Source organism: Arvicanthis niloticus, chromosome 17 (genome assembly GCF_011762505.2).
Source record: "Arvicanthis niloticus isolate mArvNil1 chromosome 17, mArvNil1.pat.X, whole genome shotgun sequence".
In the NCBI taxonomy this organism is placed as follows: domain Eukaryota; kingdom Metazoa; phylum Chordata; class Mammalia; order Rodentia; family Muridae; genus Arvicanthis; species Arvicanthis niloticus.
The window spans coordinates 28,666,812-28,691,124 of NC_047674.1; the positions used below are offsets into that span (position 1 = coordinate 28,666,812).

Below are 24,313 nucleotides of genomic sequence, written 5' to 3' on the forward strand. Positions count from 1 at the left end.
GACTGAACAATTATACAGCTTATAGATGGGTTCACCAGGACTGCGCCTTGTTATCAGTTGAAGAGCATCTCGAAATTTAAAGAGATCCCACTTACAATCTGGAGAGCAGGACACCAAAAAATCAGGTTAGAGATGCTCCGACTGTGAACAGAAGCCAGGAAGGGAACAGAGGAGGGACAGGGGCCAGACACTTAATTCATTGCTAAACTACAACCAGTACTTCTGAGGGCTCCCAGATGTCAGACTCCAAGAGGCAAAGCCCCCTCCTTCTGGAGCCAGCATTTGCTGGCTGACTGGAAATTAGGAAAGGAAGGGCTTAGGTAGTTTACACTGGAGGCCTGAGTTCTCACCTCTTTGGACAGACTCTTCTGACCCCTCCCCCCTACCAGCCCAGGGCATCATTTCTGTTTGCCTTTCACCGGCTTCCCTCTGATGCTCATGACTTTATTTTAAGCCAGTTCTTGCTAGCATTTTTAGCATATGACTAATGCTCACACATGACAGTAGCCTTTCTTCTTAAAGATATTTCAGATTCTTTAAAACCCCAAAGTCACTCCATAGTCACTTCTTTAAGTGTTTCATTTAAGTCCTTCCCCCAGGGTGGGTACGGCAGAATGAAGAGTTGGCCTAGGTCCTTTTGTGGAGGAGCAATGGTTAGAAGACTTTGAGGGGTGGGGCCGTGCAAAGATGGATGTTCGTGCAGAACAGAGGTGAATGGCTAGGGGTAGGTGGGCTAAGTGGGGTATATGGAGGTCTGGGGTTCTGGTCGGTTGATACTTAAGAGCTCAGTGCTGCTCTTAGATCTTATGTTCATTTGCTACCTGTTTTACCATGATGCTATTTTCAAGTACTGAAGCCTGCCATCGACAAGGATAACTTGAAAATTTAAACCCCAGTGCTGATGGAAGAGCAAATTACACCAGCAGTTGAACTGTTTCTTGAACAACCTAAGCTCTGCTGTTAAAAATAATAGCAATTACAGAGAGGAAGGAGCGACCATGCCCTTTGCAGTCATTGTCCAGTCTGAATGATCCTCAGGAGCATCCCTTATCTGTGGGAGGCAGGAGGTAGGAGGGGCTCTCTCCCACTGTTGATAGACCCTGGGCCAATTATCTAGGAGTTAGGTCCACTTGGGCTTTCCTGGGAAGGCCTCCCCTGAGTGTGTTGTTCTCAGGCCTCGCTTTGTTAAACCTCAAGTCTTGGGATGAGTTGAGACTTCTGTGAACACAGGAAACCTCTCGTGCTTGAATGGTAACATTAGTTCAACAACATCCAGTCAAGAGTGGTGAGCCTATACACAAAGCAACTTCAAGATGGCGGGGTCTGCAAGTGGACTGGATGGGCAATCAGCTCTAGAATGTTCCCGAAGGGCTGTGGCAGTCTCAATGGAAGCTGTGCCCTGGTTACAGGTAGAGGAAACAGTCTGAGAGGTCCCAGGGTTGTTTCATATTGAGAAGAGATACCAACAGGCTTCAGGGGAACCCTAAAGTCCTTGACCTAGGCAAAAGAAACAGCCAACTAGAGACGTGTGAGATACTCAGATTTAGCAGAGACTGGAATCAAGCTCTTGCCAGACAGTCAAGCTCCCAGAAGACAGGAATTCTCTTTGATCATGGTTCAGGAAAAGAACAGCTGAATATAAAAAGTGGCAAATGCAAAGAAAGGATACCTCTGTTCACCAGGATACCCTAAAGACAGGGAAAGGTAAGCCATGGAGAGACCGTGTTTACAACTTAGCCACCTATGCTCAAAGGCCCCAGAGTGAGGCTCAGTGGGCAGACTTGGCATTTGGAAGTCTGGACAGGCCTAACTGTGAGCTCCTCTTCTCAATGGACCAGGCACAGTTCCTGTTAATTCCTGAGTGGAAGATTTGGCATCATCCCCTGAAGTTAGGATTACTCAAAGACACTCACTAGGATATGGGTGCATGCCCCCATCTCTTTACTCTGAAGCCAGTCCCCCTCTGATAATACCCCTGCTTCTGTATAAGAGGGTGACCCCCCATGCCCTTAGGGTGCAGTGTTCTCTTTCCCTGGGTTCTGAGCATGTGTGACTCATGTCCTCTTGCCAACCTCTTCCATCTAGTGCTAGGTGCCAAATGTTGTGTTCAGACATCGACACTATACCAGGATAAGGTGAATAACAGGTAATTGAAACATGCTCCCTGAGAACCAATATCCAGACCGTGACAAGAGTGCCTGCCACACGCTACAGAGAGAGTCACTCTATGCCCCAGGTTCTAGGGGGTCTAATTCAGGTCATCAGGCTTGTGTGGCAAGCACTTTGACAGGCTGGGCAACCTCATTGGCTTCATGTCTGCTCTTACGATCTCGCTTATATGAAGATGAACAAAAAGTAGCACAGCTTGAATATTTCTGATCCAAAAGCCCAAAGTCAGAAACTGTCATTCTCTAGAGATTAAAAAAACAATTGTATGGATATGATTATTTTTTGTGCACCATGTGTGTGCAGTACCTACTGAGGCCAAAAAAAGACACTGGGTCTCCTAAAACTAGAATTACAGAAGGTTGTGAGCTGCCCTGTGGGTGCTAGGAACTGAGTCCAGGTCTTCTGGAAGAGCAGCCAGTGTTCCTGACTGCTGAATTGTATCTCCAGCCCCCAGACTTTTAGGAAAATACCATGGAACATTCTGTAATGCATGAAATGACTTAAAATAGTTCCTAAGGCTTTCCTCAGGCTACAAATGCCAGGTGTGTACAAAGCATAGATGCACTTTTGTTTAGATTTGAGTCCCTTCTCGAGATATTACATTATGCAAATACAGAGGCACAAGGAAATTTATGCAAATGAACAAAAATGTTGGCAGGGGGAGGGGAGCTATCCCACATCGAAACACCATTTGTTCCAAACATTTAAGGTATGCAAATCTTAACCTCTACTAAATTATAGGTCAGCGAACAATTCAGCATTAATAAACCTGCAAAGAAGAACAAGCAAGCAGTTATTTTCTAGCTTAGGAAGACAGTTGTCTCTAGGCAGAGGTGGGACACGGTGAGATAGCAGCAGATGGGCCTCCTGTGGTCTCAGGTCTGTTCTAGCTTTTATCCTCTGTGATGGATGGTTTACCTGCACATTCTTGCCTACTTAGTCATTAGTTTAAATTCTAGTCTGTCTGTCTATCTATCTATCTATCTATCTATCTATCTATCTATCTATAAATAGATAATGTAGATAGATGTATAAACATATATATATAAATAATGTATATATATATATATATATCATACACACACATGCACATATATACACATACATGGATGTGCCTGTGAACAAACATGCACACACACACACACACACACACACACACTCTTACTTTGGAGACCTAGACTTGTAGTCCATGATTAACTTCACGTTGCAATTACATATATTAGGGACCTGCCTTGGAGCCTTCTGATGACGTGGCCTGAAGGGAGGCATTTCCTGCAAGTGATGGGATGAGGAGCATTTCCTGGAGAGCCTGCTGGTCTTGACCTTGATGTGTATATTTTACCATAACATAAGCCAGAGGCTGTTCCCTTTCTTTCATATGATTGGCTTTCCTACTGTGAGCCTCAAGGGAACTTGCCCACATATTTTAGGATATTTCTTAAAGGAGCTCTTACCTGGAGAACTAACTCACATGAAAGTGTTTTTCAACCTATAGATGATTTTTAATCTTAGCTTAGTATTTTTTGGGGGCAGGTGGGGATTGAGATATCTGCATTCTTACCTTTCTTCTGAGGCATGCCCACCTTGAGAAGCTCTGTGTGTGCAGTTTCTCCCATAGAACAAGCTCACTCATGAAGCTGGTGTCTTGTTCATAAACACTGAGACACAGTCCCATGCTCAGGGCTGGGGCCATGATTTCCAGTCTTCAGAGTGCACCATGACCTAGTGCTTCAGGCAAACATCCCATTTGCAAAGAAACCAGAAAAGGGAAGCAGGCTGGTTGCTTAAAAAAAAAAAATCCAAACAGGAAACCCAGATCATGCCGGCCCTGGTTCTGACTCAGCCAGACTGTTTCCCGATTGTGTCCTTTGCGTACAGTCTGCTTTCCCAGCATTCCTCCTGAATGTCTGCCATCCCATCGCAGAAGTTCCCTGTAGACCTGGGTTTTTAGAAATGTGTGCATGTGTACACACACACACACACACACACACAGAGGCACTATACATACACACATACCAACACAGACACTGACACATATAGACATACAGACACAGACACACATATGCACATGCATATACATGCACATGTACACAAGACACATACATGCACATGTACACACCACACAAATACACAGGAACATAGAGATACAAACGCACATGCACACACATGCACATGCACTTGCATGTACACACACATGCACACATGTACACACAGACACACATGCAGATGCACACACATGCATACACACACCACACACACAGACATACACACATACATACACATACCACACACACAAACACGGACAGACACACATGCATATGCATACACATGCACACAAAAACACACACAGACACAGACACAGATGCACACACATGCATACACACCACACACAGACATATATACACACATACATGTACACACAGACACAAACACACACACATTCAGATGCATATGCATGTATACACACACCACACACACACCACACACACATGCATACACCCTTCCATCTCTGCTTTGATAGCCTGTGTTCATTTTAGACATCAAGAAAGGCCAAGTATTTTGATATCAATACCACTAAAACATTCACCTAAAGTCTTTCTCTCTCTCCTCTTTCTTTCTTCCTTCCTTCCTTCCTTCCTTCCTTCCTTCCTTCATTTCTTTTTTCTTTGCCATACTGAGAACAACAAGTTCTCCAATGTTTCATCAGGAAATCGTTCTATGAGAATCTGTCAGGAACTTTATCTCATGAAGAAGCAGGAAACAGAGCTTTAGGCTCACCTGCTCTTGGGAAGAATTCTGGTGGATTTTTCTCCATCTCAGCCACAGAGGTGACTCTGGGATTTGACCTTGGCATGGCAGAGCTCTGCTGTTGGGAATTATGATCTCCTGTCCCTTGTCCCAATTGTCTCCAGCCAGCCATGCTTCTTCTCAATGTCCACCTCTGAAGGTGACACTCACCACAGTCTGAGGAATTGGTACATTTTGTGACCTCTGGGGAATTCTGAGTAGTGGCTAAACACCTGGCTCTGGAGACATGGCTCCCAGTTCACACTATAGTCACACCCCTGGATGTCTGGAGCCATTGCCCCAGTTCACACCACAGTCCCACCCCTGGATGTCTGGAGCCATGGCCCCCAGTTCACACCACAGTCACACCCCTGGCTGTCTGGAGCTATTGCTCCAGTTCACACCATAGTCACACCCGTGATGTCTCCATCCTCTCCGTACTGTTGTTTTCTCATCTGTGCTCAGTGGTATTGACCTTCATGACATTGCTGTAAGAATCAGTATGGACAGCAAGCGACTGTTCCAAAAGCTTTACAGATATCAATACACGAAAACTTGTCATACAGCAAGTAGGTGCTCAGTAAGTGTGTACTCCTGACCGTTGAACAGGTGGGAGTTCTCAGACCCGAAACCCTGAAGAAAGGCCGCCACCACAGGGCCTCTGCAAACATTGAACACTCTGCAGACGGTTCCTCGTCTCATGCCAGAAAGTCGGGAAATTAAAGACAAATTAACCAAAAGAATTCCCAAGCTGCAACCCAAAACCTTGGCACCAGGAACACACTAGAGTGAAGTGGTGACTGGCTTGGACTTGACCTGGTGGCACCTGCCCTCACTGGCTGGGCCTCTGGGCTTTCTTCAGGTGTAAGTTGGAAGGAATAGTGGAATGATTTCCAGAATAGCTCAATGCTCACAGAACCAGCAAATCCCTGCTCTTAAAAGCCCTGTCCACCACAGTTGTAAAAGAGGACCCCTGGAAAGCCAGAGAACAGAGTTAACCGCAGATCTTTCAGACCTCCTATCGAGGGGCTCAGCCCTACTGGAGCCTCGCTGTGTGTGTGTCAAGGTGGGAGTCTAGTCTGCAGATGGCTGCCTAGTAACCACACACAAGGGTCTGGCACAACCAAGTAAGAGTGAAGCCATCCCTGGTCCTTCCAGTAAGAACATGATTTTGCAAGGTGGACTTGAACGGCTCCAAAATTTTGAGCCAAGAGAATTTCTAAGTTCCCTCTGCCACATATAGCAACTGGGTCATCAGATACTCATGAGAGCCTAAAGCAGAAGAGCGTTTACCCAAACAGCTCTGGGCTCTGGTCCTGCCCTTCTTCCCGGCCAGAAAGCAGGTCACACTTGCTTAGTTTTGGTCAGGGCCCATTGCTATGCACTCTTTCCCACTCAGAGCAAAACAGAAGCTCTCCCCAAAGAGACACTTCATCTCCCCCTCTCTCCTCAGCTATCCTTAGATGAGCCCCAAGAAGCCACGATGAAGAAAGCGTGGTCACTTCTGCATCATCGCCATCCTCCGCACTGAGACAAAGAGCAAGGTGTGGGTGCACCTTGGCATCCTTTAAGACCGGAAGGAACTTCTTCCAACAGCTGTCCCAAGAAGAGACACCCACATGCCTGTCCCAGCCTGGCATCAGAGAACAGTGATACCCATGATGCCATGGGAAGGTACCCACCCGGAAAGGTCAAAAGTGCCTTTCAGACCTAAGATGCTGGGACAGCAGAAGAACCAAAGTAGTGATAATTCTATAGGAATACAGAGCATCTTCAAAACGAGGGGGTGGGAGATGGCCTTCCAAGAAACTAATAGATCAGGAAGACATAGAAGAAACCCCAAGCCACCAACAGAGTAGGGTTTTTCACCACAAGGTAGATAGAAGCTGCTCATGGAAAAAAGTAATGCTGCCTCCCAGCCTGACACAGCCATGAAGAGAGGACCATAGTTTTCCTAGCATCAATCATGCTGGCCCAGGGTTTCCTTTGGCTTAATCCATAGCAAGCTGCTACCTGCCTTGTCACATAAACTGGAGGCCTAACCTTCTGAACACAAGGGTTAGGAGTGGGGTAGTTGGTTCTGTCAGACTGATTAGGAGGACCATGAAGAGAGGATGTTTATCCACTGCTAATAAGCATCACTCCTAATGGATCTGGCATTTTGGATCAAGCTCCATGGGAGCCAGTAATGGTAAGGCAAGAAATGGGATGCTGGCCAAAGGCTTGGGTTTTCCTTAAGAGTGGGCCTTCATCTAGTCTGGTGTAGACCTGCAAGTGAACCATCAAGGCTTAGAGAGAAGAGAGAAGAGAGAAGAGAGAAGAGAGAAGAGAGAAGAGAGAAGAGAGAAGAGAGAAGAGAGAAGAGAGAGAGGAAAATGGCAGAAGAAAAGGATTAAGGGTGGGAGAAGGAACAGAGGGGCCAGCAGCCACCCCATATCTGAGCAGCCATGGGCACAGATCTGGTCCTCTCCTCCCCTCCTGGGAAGCCTCTACTTATTCCCCAAGGCCCTTACAACACTGGTCTGTGTCTTGCTACAATGTTTCAATTCCCAGGAAACACGGCTTCTGAGAAGCGCACAGTGTGATTAGTGTTATAACCTACTTGCAGTCTCATACATGTCTTCAGCAAGCTCCAAACCATAGTCTGCATGAGCCATCTGTTTCTCCTTCCTTAATCAGCTCTGAGTTTGACCAGGGACATCTGCTGTCCTGCTAATAGCACCGAGAAACTCATGTGAGTCCCATCCAGATTTTGGCCCTGGCTCTGAAGAGGTCACGGCTCCATGCCTGTTTCAGGGTGATACATGCCGTCTCCTGCTCTTCATCTGCCACAGGACCTTGAGTTTGGCCTGGTTTGGTTCTGCAGAACTCGGACACTCTTTAAGTCTCCATGCACCTCCTCATACATAGCTCCCCCATACCTGCAGCATCCTCCTGCATGCCTGTCCAGGAAATATGAAATTGTGCACAGGCCAAGGCTATTGGAGCAGAGACTCACCGGTAAATGTCCAAGGAGAGGCGTGATACTGTCGGACACGTAGATGATGCTGCCGTCTGTTGTCATGACGATGATGAAGCCATCTAACGCCTGGGGGAAATGCAACATTTGAGAGCTTCTTAGGGATGCTTTTATGAAGAAGCATGACACTAAAGCAAAGGATTCATTTTTTTTTTTATCCCTATGACACTGACTTTGTTTTGTAATCCTTAGACCATCACCATGAATAACCTTGCAGCGTTTTCCTGCCTTATACACGAGACGGGTCTGTACACAATTTGTTCAGCTCAGGCAAAGTGCTTGCAAAAGCACTGTGGGCTCAGTGACAAAGTTGACCTGTTGGTATCATAAAATGAAATGCAGCCATGGAAATTGCTTAAGTAGGTTTAATCGCAGTCGCACAACTGAGATGAGTCAGAAATACCACCATTAACACTCAAAGGCACCACCAGCAGCAGCATGCTACAGTCCCCAGTCCCTGCCCCCAAGATCATTGGGAGCTCAGGAGTAAATGTTTACTGCAAGGTATAGAGAAAGAGACATCTCCCTAACCCTTCCCTTCTCCCTCTTGCTCCGACCCCGTTTGCTCTGGCCCAAAGGCTTCCATTCATTTATTATATGTAAGTACACTGTAGCTGTCTTCAGACACCCATGAGAGGGGATCAGCTCTCATTACAGATGGTTGTGAGTCACCATGTGGTTGCTGGGATTTGAATTCATGACCTCTGGAAAAGCAGTCAGTGCTCTTAACTGCTGAGCCATCTCACCAGCCCAAGAGATGTCCTACAAAGAGAAGCATGTGCCCGCAGGCCAAAGCAGACCTCTGTGGGAAGAGGAGGAATTTCTGAGTGTATGAAGGCCTGAGTAAGCCTGTGCAGTTGACAGAAAAAGGTGAAGCCTTCCCTTCTGGTCCATGTGCAGATAGTGGGTGTAGAAAATGTCCATTTGTAGCCACAGCTCCACCCTCAATGGGTGTTCAAGGCCCATAGACAGCTTCCAAAGACAGCTTCCCTACAGAGACTGCTCCTACCAAGATTAGTTAAACCTGCCTCTTTGTTCAGCTGTGTGCAATAACCCCGCTACCACTCAACTGTATAATAAAATGGCACGCTACAGCTTCTCCATCAGAGAGCCCAGTTCACCCAATCCCAGCTTTTCTGTCCATAGATCTCTTGTGTGTCTTTTCTTCATTCCTTTGCTGGTCCAGTCAGGTCCAACCCTGAAGCCCGGCTATATGTGGCAGACCTCCATCCACATCCATTGCCACATTGAAGATAGAGGATCATAGCACATGAGCAAAGAACGTGAAGAATATCCAGTTCCTTCTAGCTATAGAAGGAACCATCTACGTTAGGGCGCTGTGGTGGTATTAGTCTGTAATCCTAGCACTTGGGAGGCTGGGGCACCAGGATAGTGAAACTTGTTTCCGATCCCTACCTGCTCTAAAAGGAACATTCACTGTCTTCTACAAGGCTGGGTGGGAGTGGGGGCTTTGTAACTAACTCACTGGGGCACAAGGGTTTCCAAATGTCTAAAAACTGCATGCATGCAAAGGCGCCTATACTGTTCGGTAGGTGCTCTGTGTCAGCTGTGAGTGGGTAGAGGTGGACTGTGCTCTTTCATTGGGTAGAGCCTCCTGAGGGTCAGTTTTTAAACTTGTTAAAGATTTGACTGTGGGTGTTCATAATGCTTTCAGCAACTCAAAGTTGATTTCTAAAACTCGGACTACGGATGCCATTCAGCAAAGAAGGGGTCACACTGGCAACTGGCTATCCGGGGAGCCTGGTGAGACAGAGTGAATGAAAACAAGGCCTGACTCATAAATCATCGGGGGAATGCTACCTAGGCTCAGGTGGATGTCCACGAGAAGCTTGCCAGTGCTGTCACACCAACCACATCTTTGAAACAGCAACTTTTCCAAATCTGTTTCTCGTTTTGTGGAGGGGGCGAAGCAGAGCTTAGGAGGATTTGGAAACATTGTGCATGCATTTTCCTAGATCCTCCCAGGGCGCTGCTGAGAATCTACTCCCGTAAAGAGGTATTCCTTCCGTGCAGTGTGGTCGGGAGGGCGTGCCTGAGTGTGGGACAGCAGAGGCCAGGATGTGGCTGTGTTTTCCCTCGCCCCTCTTGGGTCTCTTTGCTCTGTACTTAAGTATAATATGCCATGGGAATTTTCTTTTCTGGCCTTTTCTTGTTTTGTGCTCTGTGCATATCTGCATTGGATAAGTCTTTCCTTAGTTTTGGAAAGTTCTCTTCTATGATTTTGTCAAAGATTTGGCCTGACTTTTCCCTCATCTGTGCCTGTAATTGAAAGGTTTGGTTTTCCATGTTGTCCCTCACTCCCTGTGCATTCCTTTCCTGTGTTTTAACTCCCCCACCCCATATCTTTGCTTGTGTGCTGTGATTCCTCTGTCTTCAAGTTCAGATATTTTGTCTTCTCTTATATTCATTCTTCTTCTGAGGCTTTCCCACGGGCTTCTTATTGGGTTGCTGGGTTTTTCCATTCCATCTGCATTTTAGCTTTTTCTCCTTCAATGTTTCTCTTTATTGAATTCAGTTTTTAAATCCTGGAGCATCTTCACCATTCTATGCAGCCTTGGGCTTGAGTCATCGTTGTCCTCTTCCTCGTCCTCATCCTCCTCGTCCTCCTCGTCCTACTCGTCCTCGTCGTCCTCGTCCTCGTCCTCGTCCTCGTCCTCCTCCTCTTCCTCCTCCTCCTCCTCCTCCTCCTCCTCCTCCTCCTCCTCCTCCTCCTCCTCCTCCTCCTCTTCTTCTTCTTCTTCTTCTTCTTCTTCTTCTTCTTCTTCTTCTTCTTCTTCTTCTTCTTCTTCTTCTTCTTCTTCTTTTTTGTTTTTTTGAGACAGGGTTTCTCTGTGTAGCCCTGGCTGTCCTGGAACTCACTCTGTAGACCAGGCTGGCCTCAAACTCAGAAATCCGCCTGCCTCTGCCTCCCAAGTGCTGAGATTGGGCTTGAGTTTTCTTGGGCATCACTCAGGTTAGAAAATTCTAAGCTTACTGAACTGTTATTTGTGTCTTAAGCTCCTTGGATTCTCTGATGAAGTTAAAGATTGCTCTTTTATGTTCTCTGTCCTCCGGGTTCACACAGGAGACTCTCATCAGAGTTCTCAAACAGAGGACTGGTTGGATTCAAGGTGGGACTTACTGTCTTTATCTTTCATACTGTTTGTATGTTTGGAATGAGACCTGGGCATGCTGATTTTTTTTTTTTTAATTATTGACTGTGTCTGGTGTGGATATAACAGGCCAGGCTGGGCCTTGAGGTTGGATGTGGTGCCAATAAGATGAAGTTCGGTGGACACAGGAGGCTGGGCTGGTGTGCAGGATTTGAGTCACATGACCACCTCTTTACCTCCCTCATTTGTTTTATTGATGTAAAGCCATTCTGAGTAGGGTGAGACAGAATCTTAAAGAAACTTTAATTTGCATTTCCCTGATGGCTAAGGATGTTGAAGACCTTAAGAAATATTTATTGGCCAGTTTCTTCTTTTGAAAACTGTTTGTTGATTGACAGGATTTTTAATTTTTTTTTGGTGGTGTTTGATTTCTGTAGTTCTTTATGTATTCTAGACTTTAACCTCCTGCCTGAGGGACAGCTGATAGGAGGCTTTCCTCATCCTATAAGCCTTCTGTGTTCGCTCTGTGCATAGCTTCTTCAGCTTTTAAATTTCATGTCATCACACTTACGAGTGCTTAAAGATGTTTCTCATGCTGGTGGTGTGTTTTCAGGAATTTTTGCCTCTGCCCCTATCAAGAGACCTTCTCTCTAGTGTTTCAAGTCTTACAAAGGTCTTTGATTCATGTTGAGTTGATCTTTGTACAGCACATCTTTTAAGGGAATTGTGTAATCGAGTTAGCTTAGTGGGTCTCAACCTTGGGATATCTGGTAATGTCTGTGGACATTTGGGGCTATTGCTACCAGAGTTTGATGGTAGTATCTAGCGAGTAGAGGCAGGGGATACTGAAAAATATCCCATAACACACAGGACATCAAAGAAAGATTAAGTATGCAATGCCACTCCCTGGGCTAAGCGTATTCAAACCATCACAGGCGTACTCTCCGAAGGTGGACGATGTGCAGTAGTCGGGATGAAACAGGCACTAGGAATAAGTTGTGCTGTGAAAACTCATGAGTCGTCTGAGGGGCCACAGTGTGGGGCTTGGACCATCAGAGCGGAGAAAGCTGAAGGCGCTTCTGACTCAGCCCCGAGTCTGTGCCTACTGAAGGGCAACAGGTTGGGAGACAAGCTGAACATAGCCAGAGTCAAGCACTAGTTGATAGCTTTCCAGCTTACAGCTCCCTTCCGTGGACCAGGGCTGACAGATGGGGTGATTCCAGATCCAAGCCATGCGTTTAGTCTTCCCCTCTCTCCGCTTCAAGGACTGTACCCTGGAGGGCAGCTTCGTCATGGGATTAGTTAAGACGACTCACGTCAATCTAAAATCTTTTTTTTTTCTAGACATATAGTCCTGATTGCTAGTTTTTTTCTTCCAGACATAAATTTATCAACATTTAAAAAACTTCATAGAAGCCTTATTCTGTGAAATTCTTTAGATACTTTGAAACTCACTGGATAAAGCAAAAAAGGTGCTAGCAGACTCTTAAAGTGGCTGGTTCCAGAGAGTTATGTTTTTAACTCCTTTCCCACAGGAATTAAAAGATGAATTAATGCCTGTAAGGCAGCATAATGATGCAACAAATTAACATTATATTTCATAAGCTGCTTTAAATTTAACATACTTAAAATACATTGCTTCTGCAGAAAGTTCTGTATTTTCTTTAAATATAGTTCCCATGTAGAGTTAAGTAGCTTTCATCTGCTGCAAGAGTTCATTAATGCATTTATGTTTCATAATATTTAGACATTTTTATTCTGGCATTTTCTTATTCCAGTACTTTCTGTTTTCTGCATAGTTAATCTATGGAAATGGAAGTTTACATCAGTCTTATATAGGCACACAGATGAGCTATAGAAAGGTTATCCTAGGAAGCCACCCTCAGAAGCCTCAGCTGAGAGCCAGTCGTTCACAGCCATGTGGCAGGATGAGCTTCCCTTTGCTGGGCTTTTTTGTCAAGTCACTTCTGACTGGTCAGTCTTCATGGCAGTAGGCAAGCTCTTGCAGTAAACTCCCCAGGTCTGGAGTCAGAGTACCCACTAGGGCTTTTGTAGAGACATGGTCTGACCTGAGGACTTTTACCCATATGCAAATGTTCCAAGGACCGATGGGGGTTATTAGCTCATCAGCAGCCTCCCCCTTCCCATACCCCTCAACTCAGTTCTGCAGGGAAAGGAACACAGCCATCTTAGCACAGAAAGAGCATGGTCAGGGTAGAAGGCACAGGTCATTGTGACTGACACCCACATAACATTCATGTACAGTGAGCTCAGGCTTAAAGTGTAACTTTTCAAAGTTTCCAAACGTGCATCTACTAAGGAGACAATTGCAACCTCTGTATTCTAAAGAGGGGTGTCTGTCTGTCATGATCTATTTCTCATCTCCCCTCTGCCTACTTCCACCATTTACCCTGGTTCTATGCCCTTTGTTGGGAGGCCAGAGATGGGGCTTGTCCTTCAGTCACTCAGGCAACAGATAGCAAGCGCTCCACCACGTTCAGCTCGGAACCCTTGCTTAAGTAGCCCAATTCAGTAGTCAAAGCATAAACTATAGCAGACAGAACCACAGGCCGGCATCTGTTCCGAGGCTCATCTCCAGGGCTATGAACATCTGCTTTCTTTAGGCACGAGAGCGAACAGGAACACACAGCTACATTTTAATTTCTAACTTACTAAACTCTTTAATTTATGAAGTACATGTGTGGGTGGGTATATGTGAATGTCTGTGTATGTGATTGTATATGCATGTTCAAGTGCATATGTGTGTCTGCACATGTGAGTACATACATATTCATGTGTGAGTGGATGTTCACATGTGTGTGAGTGCATGTGCGCTTGTGTGTGTAAGTATATGTGTGTGTGTGTGTGATCACTTGTGCATGTGTGTGAAGCCATTCACTTTGATTTTTGGTTTGAGACAGGGTTTCTCTTTTGTCCCGGGGCTTATGGCATAGATAAGGCTGGCTGACTAGGCAACCAGTCCCCCACATCTGTCTCTCCTCTCAAGAGCTAGACTTATAAATATGTGTCATCATGCATGCATTTTTTTAAAAATGTGGACTTTGGGGACTACATCAAGTCCTCATGCCTATGAGGCAAGCACTTTACTGACTGAGTTATTTCCTTGTTTTGTTCTTTGTTTTTGTTTGCTGCTGCTGTTGCTGCTGTTGTTACTGTTTTCAGACAAGGCTGTGCATCTCTTGGTCGGGTCTAAAACTTGCAATGTGGCAGTTCAATCCTTGAACTTCTGATTCTTCAGTTTCAGCCTCTAGAATACTGGGATTACAGGCTTTAGCTACCATGCCTGGCTTCATGTGGTCCTGAGGATCTGAACCAAGGGTGTTGTGTATGCTCTGCACATGCCCCGCCAATCCATTCCCCCTACACCCCCAGCCTCATTAAGCTAACTTGAAGAAGTGGGCTTTACCTCCAACATCAGCTGGGTGAATTCTTCGTTACTAAGGAATGAAGGCTTCCAGTCCTGCTGGATGTCACAGATTTCTGTTTGTGCTGAGACTTCTAAAAAAGAAAAAAAAAATCAAGAAAAGTGAACATAAGGCTTCATAGTTAAGGCACCTTAGATCTGGAATTATTTTGTGTAAATCTTTAATTAAAGAAAGCAAGAGACATGTTCTCCTTGGTTTCCAAACTCTGAAGACTATGGATATAACGGACCGAACAACACTTTTTATGCTGTCACAGCCTTTTAGGCGGCTGTGGAGAAGAGACCATCCCATGGTTGAGCACAGGGAGAGTACAGGGACCTGACATTGCCCTGACCTTGGCTCTCTAGAGGCAAAGCTGGAACAACTAGAACCAGGCAGCAAGCACTCTTAAGGGAAGAAACAAAGACTGACCTGGTAGTATCTTCTCGAGTTACATCGTTAAAGCAATGTGAAAACACTTCAAGAATCTGGGATTCTCAAATTTTCAAGGGCTGGAGGTAGAGCTCACAGGTATATTCCCAACACTTCCAAGCAACAACAACAACAACTTCCAGAAATACCTTAGGCTTACAGTAAACAGGCTCACTGTTTCATGCTGGTAGGAGTTCAATTCCCACCATCTTTATCATTCCCGAGCAACAATTGCTACAGAGATACTACTTATCATTATTCCTTAAAATCGTGCCTCCATGTGGTGTAAGTCCCACCATGTCAGGGAGGTGCTGGACTACCCTACCCCTACACCCTGAGCTCCCTGAGTTGCTTTCAAAATCTGAATTTACTTTCCTTAAAACTTTTGTGGTTGTCATGATTAATCTATAGTTTCCCTGTTCTCTGTCATGATCATGACACTAAGACACTGCTCACGTTTAACAACTGAATGATCACTGGCCTATGAGGGACTCTTAAAATATCTTTTCTGCACTTGGAAATTTTGTTTTATTTATTAAATTACCTCAATATTACCATAGACACTGTAAACATGATAGCATATCTGTTTTTTTCTTATTTAACCTGTATCTCTTTTTAAAATTTATGTTTTTATATGAGTACACTGTAGCTGTCTTCAGACACACCAGAAGAGGGCATCAGATCCCATTAAAGATGGTTGTGAGCCATCATGTAGTTTCTGGGAATTGAACTCAGGACCTCTGGAAGAGCAGTCAGTGATCTTAACTGCTGAGCCATCTCTCCAACTCCTATCCTCTTCTTAAACCAACATTTCCCCCACCCATGTTAAGAAATATTTAAGAATATACCATTTATACCTCAGAGAATAAAACTAAATCTGTTGAACAACTTCCTGAAGAAAGCAAGTCATTCAGGCAGAGAACCTGCCCACTGTACTTGGAACAGATTTCAAGGCTTTCTTCCCAGAATGCTTTAAGTGCTAAGCCTTGAACTCAGGACCCCACACATGGCAGGCATGCACTGCCAATAAGCAACACTCCAAGCTCTATGCCCATGATTTTGGCAATCTCTCTCTCATTGAGAGGGCAGAGAGAGTGAATCCTCTATTTGAATGAGTCTGAATGGATTCAGTGGTTACTCATGAAGAAAGAGTATGTGAAGCACCAAGCTTTGCATGAGACTAGATCTTGACTCATCCCTCATCACCCATGTTCCTCTGTCGGGCGGTGGGCTGTGAGAAGCAGCTGGGTGGTCGGTGGAGCATAAGCCTGGAACCCTGGACCCTTACTGGATGGCAGGTATTCGGCTCTGCTCCTGGCCCTGGTTCTTTTCATTTAGCTTCAGCCCTCCATAGCCCCTCTCACAGAGAGGTCTATGGCCATCAGTCAAGAGGAACAGGCCTCAGGTCAGGCCCTAGAGAGATTTACATACTAATGAGATGCCTGAAGGCCAGAGGGTGGAGCCAGTTAAGCATTCTTCCCCAGTCTCTCCCTCCCTATTTAACTCAGGTCTGCCCTGGGTTTCATGGGGGCTGCACATCCAGATCCATCTACATCCACCATGAAAATAAAGCCTGTAAAACTCATGGACTTTCTCGTGTCATTGGGGCTGCCCCATGAGGAACCGTGGAGAAGCCTTTAATGAGCCTCTGTAGCCGCAGCTGCTGCACCTAACTTCCACCTGGAGGGACTCCCTGCATTCCCAGCCACACTACCCACATTCCTCAAGCTCATCAGGGAAGAGTCTAAAAGAACATGTTGCTGTTATTGTTAGACAGAACTGCACTGTCCAACATTTATTTTAACTGTCTTAGTTAGGGTTTCTATTGTTGTGATGAAACACCATCACCAAAAAGCAAGCTGGGGAGGAAAGGGTTAATTTGGCTCACACTTCCAGATCACTGTTCATCACTGAAGGAAGTCAGGACAGGAACTCAAGCAGGGCAGGAACCTGGAGGCAGGAGCTGATGCAGAGGCCATGGAGGAGTGCTGCTCACTGGCTTGCTCCTCATGGTTTGCTTGCTCAGCCTGCTTTCTTATAGAATGCTGGACTACCAGCCCCGAAGATGGCTCCACCCACAATGGGCTGGCCACTACCTATCTATCAATCACTAGTTAAAAAAATGACCTACAGTCAGATCTTATGGAGATATTTTCTTAACTGAAGTAAGGGAAGGATCAGAACACTGTGGGTTGTTCCATCCCTGGGTTCTTTAAGAAAGCAGGCTGAGCAAGCCACAAGGAGCAAGTCAGTAAGCAGCACCCCTCCAAGGTCTCTGCATCAGGTCCTGCCTCCAGGTTCTAGACCTGCTTGAGTTCCTAGCTAGTCTAACCTAGACTTCCTTCAATGATGAGCAATGTTGTGGAAGTGTAAAGCTTTTCTTGCCTGACTTGCTTTTATGCCATGGTGTTTTGTCACAGCAACAGAAACTCTAACCAGTAAAGTTCTTGCCTTATAAGCACAAGGACCAGAGTACACACACACACACACACACACACACACACACACACTAAATTGGACATGGCAGTGTGTGTTTGTGATCCCAGCACTGGAGAACCAGGCCCAGATCCATCCTAACTTACTTGACAAGTTCTAGGCCAGTGAGGGACCGTGTTTGCCAAAACAGTGCAAAGAATCTGAATAATGAGACCTGAGATTGTTCTCTGGCCTATACATGATGCACACACACATACATGCCTGCACACATATGCACATATGCATAAATGAATACACAGACAAATTAGGACTCTTTTCTTGAGCTGGCATAAACAGGCTCCAGCAGACTTTTGGGGAGCCACTCCCAAAGGTTCTGGTATATCTATCCATGGAGTGGGTTTAACCCCAGCTCCTTAGATGATTCTCATGGGCAGCCAAGACTGAGGAGCAATGGTCTGAGTGGATCCACTAACTCAGAGCTAAAGTGCAGCCATGACTGACCACTGTCCAGGAGCCCCAGGCATTACACCTTGGAGAGAACAGTAGAAGGTGACCTAAGATCAAGGCTTCGTAGACAGGCTTCTGGGTTTAAAGCCCACGTCTTCCTGACTGATTCAGGTCAATTAACCTCTCCTACTTCTATGCCATGGGACTCTGAGTGAGGTGCTGTTGTGAAGTCTAGAGGCATTGAAGGGAAGGATGGCTTTCTGGGAACCCTGCATGAATGCAGAAAGAAACTCACCCTTCCACTCTGCTGCCTGTGCCTGTGGGGTTCATCTGTACTTGGGAGACATGTAAAGTGGCTGTATTGTTGTGTGTATGTGTGTTTTGTTTTTTTTTTGCTTTAAGCCATATTTTGGTAGGAGCACCCTATTTCTGCACAAAATTCACCATGAAGCTTTCCCATTTCTTCCAAATAGTTCTTAGAATCCTATGTGAGTCTGCAGATACTCTGACTGCATGTGGGCAGGTCGGGCAGGCAGGCTTGTGAAAAGGCAAGGCCTGAGAGGTGCTCTTGGTGTCAGGAAGCATCGGCGCTGTGGATCAGGCCTTCCTGGGGTAGAAGAGAACTTGGCAACTCCACAGTGGACAGAGTTAGCACCAATGTCAGGTTGATGAACTTGACCCCAGCTGTCTGATTTAACAGCTGTCCTGCTTCTGTGGCACTGACCTAGTTTGAGTAATTTGCACAAAATATCTTGGCAATCAAACCAACCTGCTATTTTATTTGGCTAAACCGTTACTTAGGAAATAGAAGCACTCTGATTAAAGATCAGGGTGATGGCCATTGCAACTCTGCTTGTGTGGTCTTCCCCAGACTCTTAACAAAAGCAATTAACACATTCTTTACCCTCTCTCATAGCATCTGCAAGATAAAAGACAGTTTGTTACCCTGTCATGCAGGTATATACAGTTCTCAAAGAAATAATGAAAGAACAACATGTAAGAAATGTAAAATATAAGGACACTTTTTCATGTCCCAGTGATGCTCTCTGCCATGATGCCATCTTGTTTAGGACCATGTCCAGAGACAGGCCATCAGAGAGGATTCTCAGAGCTATAATTACGTCCTCAGTGATTTGAACTCTCCTGATGTTTATTCTGTTTGATGTCATAGTTAAGGCAAAAGGGATCTCTGCTTTCAACTGTTCTTTGGCTTTTTATTATTTATTTATTTATTTTTGCTAGTGTTGCTCTGGATACTGTTTAAAGCAAGTGGTGCAGTAGATGAGCGATCTGCTTACAGGGGTAAAAGCACCAGATGGAGGATGGTCTGAGAAAGACAGTTCCTGGATGGTGTCACATGGTAACATCAACTGACAGGACAGTATCTGCCAGCGACAGGGGAGGACCATGAATGAATTGCATGATTCCAATTGACTAAGATCCCCAAGGACAGACACAGCTTCAAGTGTACAGTCAGAACAGATGTCACATTTGGGGAAAGACAGAAAGGGACAGGTCCTGGATGAGTTCCAGGGGTTTATGACAAAGACAAACTCATGGCGAATGCCATCCACACAGGCTGTGGGCTCTCGAGGCACCCCTCAGGCTGATAAAGCATTTTGGGGAATGACTCCCCAAACCTGCTAGGCATAGGGCTTTTGGGGCAGGTCCAAAGCCTTTGGAGGAGAGCCCATGAGGGGTGAGGGTGTCCTTGCTGATGACAAGCTCACGGGGATTGTCTGCCTGATGAACTCATCACCTGTGGGAAGGGTATGGTGGGCTAGAGATGGTAAGAAGCAAGGCCTTTACCATTGTGTTTCTGCAAGAATCCGATGACCTTCTCCAGCACGGTGGTTTTGTCCATTTTCCGAGTGTTGCCTGGGAGCATGGAGCTGAGCTCTTTGATAAGAACATTGAACTGGTCCCGACGCTTCTTCTCAGACTTGTTTCTAGAGGCTCTGGAAGTACACAAGGCACAGGTAAGTATAACTTTTCACCTCACACAGGGTTTGTCACGCAACAGGGGTCCCTTCTCTCTCTCGTGGAGCGTGTTCTACGGAGAGCACCAGATCAAAAAAGCCTCTCATGGAGGTAATGTTGGCCACATTTTAGAACTGAGTAATGGGGCAAGAAACATGTTTTGCTAGACTTTTGGCCACAGAGACAGACAGCATTAATAATAAGCAAGGTCTGACTCACATACAAAACCTTACATAGCTTACTGCCAATGCCAGACACTGCCTCTCCAACTCTGTAGAGCTTTAAGCTCCAGGGAGAAAATTGCGTGATGTTTACCTAGATTTATCCCCAGAGCCCCTGGTGAGGCTCCAATGCTATTTCCCCCAGCCCAGAACATCCAGCCGTATGCCCCCCATGAGGTGTGGTGGCAGTTCCTGGCTGCACCACTCACTCATACATTTGTCCTGGCCCTTGCCCCAAGAACCATCATCCTGTGAGAGAGATGACGATGTCTCAGCACAGCTGTGCAGATCCAGGGTGACATATGATAGACACCGCTGCTGTCCTATATGTCAAGCAGCTGTGAGCATGGAAAATAGAACACTCATTATTCAGCATGAGACAGGAGAAACTCAGAGGTAAGTCAAAGAAACCGGTGTGCTACAGCCAGGTACTGTGTGACCCCCAACTACATGACATTCTGGAAAAGGAGAAGCTACAGAGGTATTAAAGCAACCATGGCTCTCCATGACTCACAGCAAGGGATGTATAGGCACAGCACAGAGAGTGTGGAGAGAAGTGACATCACTGCGGCTGTGTGCTCCATGGCAGGTGCATCTCACATACTCTGTCAAACACATAGAATATGCAGCACCAAGAAAGAACTGTAATATAAACCGGAGGAGATCATGACATGCCAAGCAAGGAGTCTCATCAACTTTAACAGGTATATCACTTGGGACATGTACAGCAAAGGGATCTGTGTACGCATGGGACAGGGACTACATGGGTAATCTTTATACCGTCCACTCACGTATTCTGTGAGCCTTAAATTGTTCTCCAAGATGAAGTCTACTTTCACAAGGACGCTCTACACTGGCTGTTTGTAGAAGAGATGAAAGCTAGATTGCTCAGGTTGAGACCTCTGAGGATCCCCAGACTTTGAAGGAATTAGAACAGGGGATCTGGGCTCTGGTGCTGCCCCAACAAGAGGAATAAGGAACACATGATAGAGAGATCCACTCCCCAAATTCCCAGGAAGCAGCACAACTATAGGGCCTTGATCCCCAATGACATGCCAGAGTCTCTTTATAAGCAATCAACTTTGGCACTAGAGAGATGGCTTAGCACTTCAGAGCACTGGCTCTTCTTCCCACGGATCCAGTTTTGATTCCCAGCACCTATACAGCAACTCACAACAGATGGGACTCCAGTCCCAGGAGATCTGATACCCTCTCCTGGCCTCTGTGAGTATCAGTATCATAAGCAGTGCACAGAGAGATTCATAAAAAATAGCCACACACATAAAAAAAAAAATAGAAAACTCCCAACAACCTACTCTGAGGCGATCCACAGCCAGGAAAGCTACCCACCCCTCCTAAGATACCCACAATGAACTTTTTACAGAGATCCAGCTCACTGATGGGAACAGAAATCACATACACATGGTCTGCCTGCTGGTCCTGATACCCCAGCCCCTGGGCAGTCACAGTTTCTAGGCTATTGATTGGTTACTGTGTGGTCAGGATAGAAGCCTTTGGTGGACAGTGGCTCACCTCTCTTGGGGCAGGTATTCAACTGTGCATGTTATCAGTACCAATGTTTCTCCAAAGAGTCTCCCCAAAATATAAGAACACACCCCAAATAGACACCACTACCGTTGTAGTCACTCTGTTTGCTTCAAGCATCCACATCACGCCAACACCCACTTACAGTCCGGCTACCCTGGTTCTAGCTCCAGTTGGGCTATTTCCTGACCACATCTTACCAATGCTCTGAAGCTCATCTTAACTGAGCAGTCTCCTCGGCTTTTCTAAGGGAGTTTCTGTTCTTCCGACGCCTCCCCCCTTCTCGCCTGCTCTTGGGTTTTGGGATTAAGGGATTCCTGTAAAGGTCTCATTTCTGACCAGGCCACACTTTTCTTCTTGTTGCGGGCCAGTGCCAGGCACGATGAGATACAGGGCTCTTCATTGCTAGCTGAGGGTAAAAGGCCCAGTGTTCAAATGCACAAGATAGAAAAAAAAGGAACCCTTTCACTTGCTGGCTGGCTGACTCTGTATTATAAATCATTTTTAGCCTAGATTTTAAAGAGTGACATGCAACCTCCTCAGCCAAAAAAAGCTCAGCTCTTGTCCTACTTTGCCGTTATAAATTATTTGTGAGCTGATAACACCCAGCTCGTTATTGCTCCGTTCTTGTCTTCAATGGGTGCAATGACGATGAACACGGCCTGGCGAAAGATCCCATAGAGGCTCTTATCATTAGCGACGGGAACACAAACTTGTTTCCGTTGGCCTCCGCCTGGGATGCTCCATGGTACGTGCTGGAAATCGGTCAATGTCAGCTGGATCGGCAGCTCAGAGGCAAGAGGAAGCCAAGAGCCTGGGATGACCTTGTTTCCAGTAATGAGCACTGCTCATGCTAAGAATCCGGAACAACAGGTCGGATGACACTGGGACACTTGGCCTCTGGGGTTTTGAAAGGCATCATTTGCCTGGCATGAAACACATGCATTTAAAGTATAGCGTTTGGTGAATTTTTGTAATTGTTGACTGTCACCAACGTAAGAGAAACAATGGCTTCATTTTAGGGGGTTTCCCCAAGCCTCTTGTTTTTGTTTTGTTCCAGGACGCAGCCACTCAGTTTGGCATTTTCTCGAATTTCCCATAAATGGAATGGTAAAAGTCTTGGACCTTCATTTAGCACAGCTTTTGAGACTTCACCACACCAGTGCATAGACTGACAGTTCTTCTGACCTTCTGCTCACAGGTATTTCATTGTATAGATATGTCACATTTAGGATATCTCCAGTTTGGGTGAAGTATGAATCGGGAGTATAGAGGTGACTGAGTGAGTAAAGGCACTTGCTACCAAGCCTGGTAACCTGACTTTGATCCCCAGGACCCACATGATGGAGTGGGAGAGCTGACTCCCACAAGTTGTCCTCTGGCCTCCAGGCTCAAGCACACTCACTAATATGCTGTAAGAATACATGCAATATGTCTTAGGGTTTGACTGCCTTGAACAGAGACCATGACCAAGGCAACTCTCATAAGCACAACATTTAATTGGGGCTGGCTTACAGGTTCAGAGGTTCAGTCCATTATCACCAAGGTGGCAACATTGCAGCATCCAGGAAGACATGGTGCAGGAGTATCTGAGAGTTCCACATCTTCTGAAGGCTGCCAGTGGAAGACTCACTTACAGGCAGCTAGGATGAGGATCTTAAAGCCCACGCCCACAGTAACACTCCACCAGGGCCACATCTTCTCATAGTGCCACTCCCTGGGCCAAGCATATACAAACCACCATACAATAATAATCAAAGAATACAATCCAGACATAGTAGTATGCACCTGTGATGCCAGTACTCAGGACTCAGCTAGATGAGTTTCAGGCTAGCCTGGGTTTCATAGCAAGAAGCTGTCTCAAAACACCAAAACAAAATAACCTCAGACAGATAGACAGACAGACGAACAGACAAGCAAACAAACACACACCTCTGGATGTAGATGGTTTAGTAGGTAAAGAACTTGCTATATAAGTGTGAAGACTGGGGTTGGATCTCTAGCACCTGCATAAAGCCTCGACTGCTTGATGCCCTTTCTGTAATTTCAGACTCAAGGGATGGAGTTGGGGGATCCCTGGAGCAAGCTGGCTAGGTGGACTAGCTTATTGGTCAGCTTTCAGTTCAAGTGAGAGATCCTATCTCAAAATAGGGTGACGAGTGATCAGAGAAATCACCTGATATCAACCTCTGGCCTCCACAAGGATATGTACCCATGCAAACATGAACAAACACATGCATGTCCCCCAGCCTTCCACAAGGATGTGCACCCATGTAAACACACACACACGCACACACACACACACACGTCCCCTACCCCTGCCCACTCCATGTAGCAGAAACAACAACAGAGTCTAAATAATACACTCCGATCATCCATATACAAGACTTTAGGATTCATTCTCTTGGGCAAATGCAGAGGCATAGAGCTGCGGAGTCATTTGACAGACACATGTTAGCCGAGACACCACAGAACTGCCACGTGAAGTTGGCTCCAGCTGTTTCCTATCGGGTCTGATCTCTATCAGGAACAGATGAGATTCCCACTTGCCACCATCTTTGCCAGCACTTGGGAGTGTCAGTTTCTACCACTGTTGTATGATTTGATTGTGGCTTGTGCTTGCCTTTTTCTGGTGGCTGGTGACACCGAACATCTTTCTGAATGCTTTATGCCATTCATGTGTGTCTTCTTTAGGAGGGCGTTTATTCAATTCTACCTTTATAAACAATTGCATCACCT

General features: G+C 45.9%; 1 protein-coding gene across 2 annotated transcripts in view; it reads right to left on the bottom strand.

Moving 5' to 3' along the window:
- The window catches only part of Npas2 (neuronal PAS domain protein 2), a 174,335-nt gene that overhangs the window by 57,896 nt on the left and 92,126 nt on the right, over nt 1–24,313 (bottom strand). For both annotated transcript variants that reach the window (XM_076915015.1, XM_076915014.1), the window contains exons 3-5: nt 19,638–19,786; nt 14,516–14,607; nt 7,955–8,044 (exon numbers count right to left, since the gene is read on the bottom strand). In XM_076915015.1, the coding sequence (XP_076771130.1) occupies nt 7,955–8,044; nt 14,516–14,607; nt 19,638–19,786 (331 nt within the window). The remainder of the gene's footprint in view (nt 1–7,954; nt 8,045–14,515; nt 14,608–19,637; nt 19,787–24,313) is intronic.